The 4903-nt window shown below is 43.1% G+C and overlaps 1 protein-coding gene across 1 annotated transcript; it reads right to left on the bottom strand.

The window, feature by feature from the left end:
- Window positions 1-566: 566 nt before the first annotated feature.
- LOC119335993 (ESCRT-related protein CHMP1-like) lies at window positions 567-4492 on the bottom strand. Its single transcript, XM_037608033.1, has 2 exons — window positions 3729-4492; window positions 567-791 (listed from the first exon to the last, which is right to left on the bottom strand). Exon 1 carries the CDS (start codon window positions 4367-4369, stop codon window positions 3755-3757), a length of 615 nt encoding a protein of 204 aa, XP_037463930.1. The 5' UTR covers window positions 4370-4492; the 3' UTR covers window positions 567-791; window positions 3729-3754.
- Window positions 4493-4903: the final 411 nt, after the last annotated feature.

The raw sequence follows: 4903 nt of genomic DNA, 5'->3' as shown, positions 1-4903 counted from the left end.
TACTAGTAATGCTCTAAGTGGCAGCTCAGGTCGGTTCGTCGCTCTACATCAAATCTTTCGTGTGCGCAAGCAAGCAACCATGTGCATTTGCTCTCCTTACAGTGGTTTTGCTCTTCCTGTAATATCTCCCAACATGTTAGGGGAGAAACTTATTTCCTTTCGAACCTAGGATAAAAGCGAGGCGGCAATGCAATCGCATATACACGTGACCATCATCGCACAAGCATGCCCACGGCCTGAGCTCGGGTAAAACAAATAGGCCCAACCCAAGCACATTCATGTTCTTACAGCAGCACAAGCTGTAATCAAGCGCACCTTATTGGCTAATAAAAGCCACATTGGGATGACAAAAATGATGCCAGATATCCAACAAGCGTGCCTCGGCTTATGGAAGCACAAGTTGTCAACAGCCCCTTAACATGACGCCGAATGATAGCTCCGCAAACATGGCACACCACAAGGAACTGAGACAGCACGACCGCAACGGCGTTGCACAAAAATATACCCCAGGCTAGACAAGCAGATGCAGAAGGTAAAAAAAAAACTTCAAACGCAGCAACACAAGATGTTCTCAAGCACATGTATTATTACTGACTCATAATATCAATATCACACTCCGATTCGGAATAACACGTCATATCACACAGCAGCGTTTAAATCAGTTCCACATAGAGATCCCAGACAAAGAGAGCACCCACATGGGCGTTAACAATATTTACGGGGCTGTCAGATATGAGCAGCCCTTGACAACTGACATACGGCGAGGCGAGTGAACATTGCATGAGCCGTACCTGCAAAACAGAGAGAACAGGGTAAGATGTTAGTGTTGCTCCTTCTCTAATGCATGATACGCACACTCGTGCGTATTCCCAAAAAAGAATTGAAGGAAGGATAGGTCTCGACTACGAGCTATCTCTGCAATGCATTTGTTCACTCACTGTTACTAACATATTCTACAGTTATGCTAAGCTACTGACTAACAGTTACGAGAAAAAAATAGTGTACTCCGTCCACAAATACTCACTCAGCAAACAGCAATACTGTGTCATGAAGATGACCTTCTAATGCTACTGCTTGCCAATATGAAAAAAGTTGCAACACAGTGCCAATAAGAATGTTAGTCGACACAGAGATGGATACCTTTATGGTGATAAATCTGTGTGCTATTTTACTGGAATGTGTGGTTTGTCGGCAGTGGCATGTCATACTGTACACATAATACTTTGTGATGACAAGTACCACTTTGCTATGATAAATTGGTAGTGCACATGGCAGACAGCAGTAAAGGAGTTTAATAATTTTCCGTGTCTTTATTATTCCACTCTACTAGTATATACCAGAAATTATCCTATGCCACACCCTTTATAATCTGAATTCAATGTCAATCAGTGAATTTTCTGTATGTGATGCCGTCATACTTCATTTTCTACCTTCGCAAACAAAAGGACAAAACACCCAGCCCCCGTGATCTGGATGAGTTCCAAGACCACCGGCTTACTGATCTCCAAGATTCCAGTCAATTGCAAGTGTTGAACAAGATCCGTCACTTGGATAAATCATGAATGCCAGTGAAATTATGCTGTACTCCCTCTGTCACATAATGTAAGACATTTTTTGACACTACACTAGAGTCAAAAAACGTCTTACATTATGGGACGGAGGGAGTATTTAGCATGAAAACACAGAGCAATAGAAGGCTTATCTGTGTGCAACTAAGATTCATGGTTCTATCTGTCCAAAAAAATCAAGGTTCTAAATAGCTGATATAGGATCAAGGCAAACTGGCTATGGCATATCAAGTATAAGATGGAAAATATACATCGAAGTTTAATAGCTGAGCATTTGCACATAATGTGCCTTTCTAGCATGAAGCTAATTCTGATGTTGCTATATATCATGCCATTTACAGTTTTATAACCACAGCAAAAAGGAGAACAATGAAAGGTTGGCAACTTGGCATCACACAAAGTGAATGAATTAAAGGGTAAATTTTGCACAATGGGTCAATCATACAAATTGAAAGTGAAAATTATACTCCTTCCGTTCAAAAATATAAGGTACTTCCTCCGTTCCTAAATGCAAGTCTTTGTAGAGATTCCACTATGAACCACATACGGATGTATATAGATGCATATTAAGTGTAGATTCATTTATTTTCCTCCGTATGTAGTCCACCTAGTGGAATCTCTACAAAGACTTATATTTAGGAACGGAGGGAGTATATTAGTTTTTTCAGAAGTCAAGCTTGTGCATATTTGACCAAGTTTTTAAAATAATATATCAATATCTACAATACTAAATTTATATCGTTTGATCATTTGATCCATCATTGAAAGTATTTTCTTATTTCTTTAAAACTTACGCACCTTATATGCTATTGTGATATAATAAAACGCCTTGGCAAAAAGAAGTGGAGCTGTAAACTGCAGATATATCGGCCAGTACATCTCGATACCATCACTATTTTGTACCTTGGAAGTACTTCCAGATTAGGCACCTAAGCATAGCTTTCAAACTGAACTTCAACTTACTGAACACGACAAACAAACATACATACTATAGTACAAACTCCAAAACATAAACAGTATCCCTATATGGTATATCACGTCCTCAGTTGCATATCGTAAATAATATGTCAAATAGAAGGGTATGTTTTTACACATAAATGATGCTGGCCTCTATGTACAGAAATATCCACTGAAGGTATATTCAGATTAACTGATAATGAGATGAGCTTTTGATCCACTGCATGAATGTTACACCATGATAGTGGTATCAAGGAGTATGATTAGTGCATACAATAAGCTATGTTTCTACACATCAATGACGCTGCCCCCTATGTACAGAAATATCCACTGATGGTATATTCAGATTAAGTGATACGAGATGAGCCTTTGATCCACTGCACAAATGTTACACATGATAGTAACTTTTATGCAATGCACATGATAAGGGTATACATTACGCAATGCTCCTGAGCTCTCTATTGTTAGAGGAAACATGCTAAGCATGACAAGTATTAGGTGTACAAATTCTTAAATCTATAAATCTGCAAGGGTTGAACGAAACTAAAAGTGCCAAGTTATTTATTCACTAAGCTTAGAATGATGCTAAACTCAAAAGGAACGAAAGAAGCTTGACATAATTATACATAATATTCAGTACTTGCCATCTTTCGTTGTTATTATTGTTACAGGTAACATGTTAGGCCTGCAATACTGCTCTGTGCAAATCCGAAATCAATCATTTTATGTGTAAAATCGAACCAGGAGCACGCCACATTATTTCCTAAACTTATGAGCTAAATTATTCTAACTAGGAAGGCTTGGAAAAAGCTTACATAAGCACCAGGAATTCTCATCATAGTTGACCTTGAAAGAAGCTTTGGTGTTATACACAATATGCAACAGAAGCTATCCTTCGCTTTGTAGTTGTTAGCGGTTAACATGTTAGGCATAATGAAAATTATTCGTAGAAATCCTAAATCTATAGTTATGCAGCACAATATTTACTGAACTTATCAGCTAAAGAATTCTAACTCGAAAGGATTTAAAAAAAAAGCTTACATAACCACAAGAACACCCTAACCACCACCAATTCGACGACATTTACAGTACATAAATCTGATGTAAAAAAGTAAGCAATAATATTGTGCAGCAGCGGGCAAGTAGTATTATATCACTCGTTCGTGTATGAGGGAGGGGCGAGGCTATCTGAATAATAATCACCTGAAGTGAAGCGAAGGCCGTTCAGTTTAGCCGCGGGCCTTGAGCTCTGCGAGGCGGCGGGTGAGGTCGTCCTCGTCGACCTTCTCCTTGTCCTTGGCGGCCGGGATGGCGTGGGCGGCGGCCTGGGGGAGGCCGACGGAGACCTCGAGGCCGTAGTCGTCGGCGACCTGCTGCATGAGGGAGTTGACCTCGGTCTCGGGCGTGGAGAGGGAGGTGGAGCCGGCCATGGCGCCCTCCATGAACTCGGCCTGGACCTCCATGTTGACGAACTGGCGCTCGAAGCTGTCCATGGTCTCGGACATCTTCTGGAGGTTGCCCGTGGCGAGGGAGGAGTCAAGCGACTTGACGATGCTGCCCATGGACTTGCCGATGGCCTGCATCTTGGCCTGCGTGTCGAGGCGCGCGACGACGGCGTCGAGGCGGGAGGCGAGGCGGAGGTAGTTCATGTGCTCGGTGCGCTTGCGGATGGCGTTCTCGGCGTAGATCCGCGCGCCGTCGACGTTGCCCTTCTCGATGGCCTTCTTCACCTTGAGCTTCTGCTCCTTCTCCTCCTTCTCGCACTTGCGCGCCTGCCGCTGCAGCGACTTGGACGTGAACTTGAGGTCGAAGATCTGCGCCATCAGCTTCTCCGGGTTGCCCATTGCCGCCGCCGCCGCGGTTTGCTGGCTAGGGTTTCGTCGGGGGTCGGGGTCGGGAGATCGGGGATTGGGGATGGGGACGAGAGAGGATTGGGGATTTTTTTAGGGGAGGGGAGGCCGACGCGGTGGTTTGATTCGGTTGCCAAGGGAGACCACACGCGGTTTGGTTGTGACACGGCGAAGCAAACGTGCCGCTGCGTGTGGGTCCGACTTTTTTCCCCTTCCTATATCTGTTTTTTCAACGGTTTTGCTACCTCTCGCCTCTTTGGTTTTATGATGATGACGACTCTTTTTCGGTTTGTGTTGTTTGTGTTTTTTTAACACAGTATAGACGCAAGCGCTCATATACACGCGCATACAATCATCCCTATGAATGCACACACGCACCCTATTCTATGAGCTCTGTATTGCTAATGCTCGGTTTATAGGTTTGTGCTCCGTATTGAACTGGATGTAATACCAATTCAACTACGAAACTGTAATGGCCATTCAATACAGATTTGGTTGTTTCGGTGTAAACTGAGTCGTCTTACGGAG

Source organism: Triticum dicoccoides, chromosome 7B, assembly GCF_002162155.2.
Source record: "Triticum dicoccoides isolate Atlit2015 ecotype Zavitan chromosome 7B, WEW_v2.0, whole genome shotgun sequence".
Classification (NCBI taxonomy): domain Eukaryota; kingdom Viridiplantae; phylum Streptophyta; class Magnoliopsida; order Poales; family Poaceae; genus Triticum; species Triticum dicoccoides.
The sequence above is the reverse complement of the archived record's forward strand: the minus strand, read 5'-3'. Positions and strand labels throughout refer to the sequence as shown.

What these genes read in the sequence shown, in the direction of transcription:
- LOC119335993 (XM_037608033.1), bottom strand. Translation starts at nt 4,369, where the DNA reads ATGGGCAACCCGGAGAAGCTGATGGCGCAGATCTTCGACCTCAAGTTC.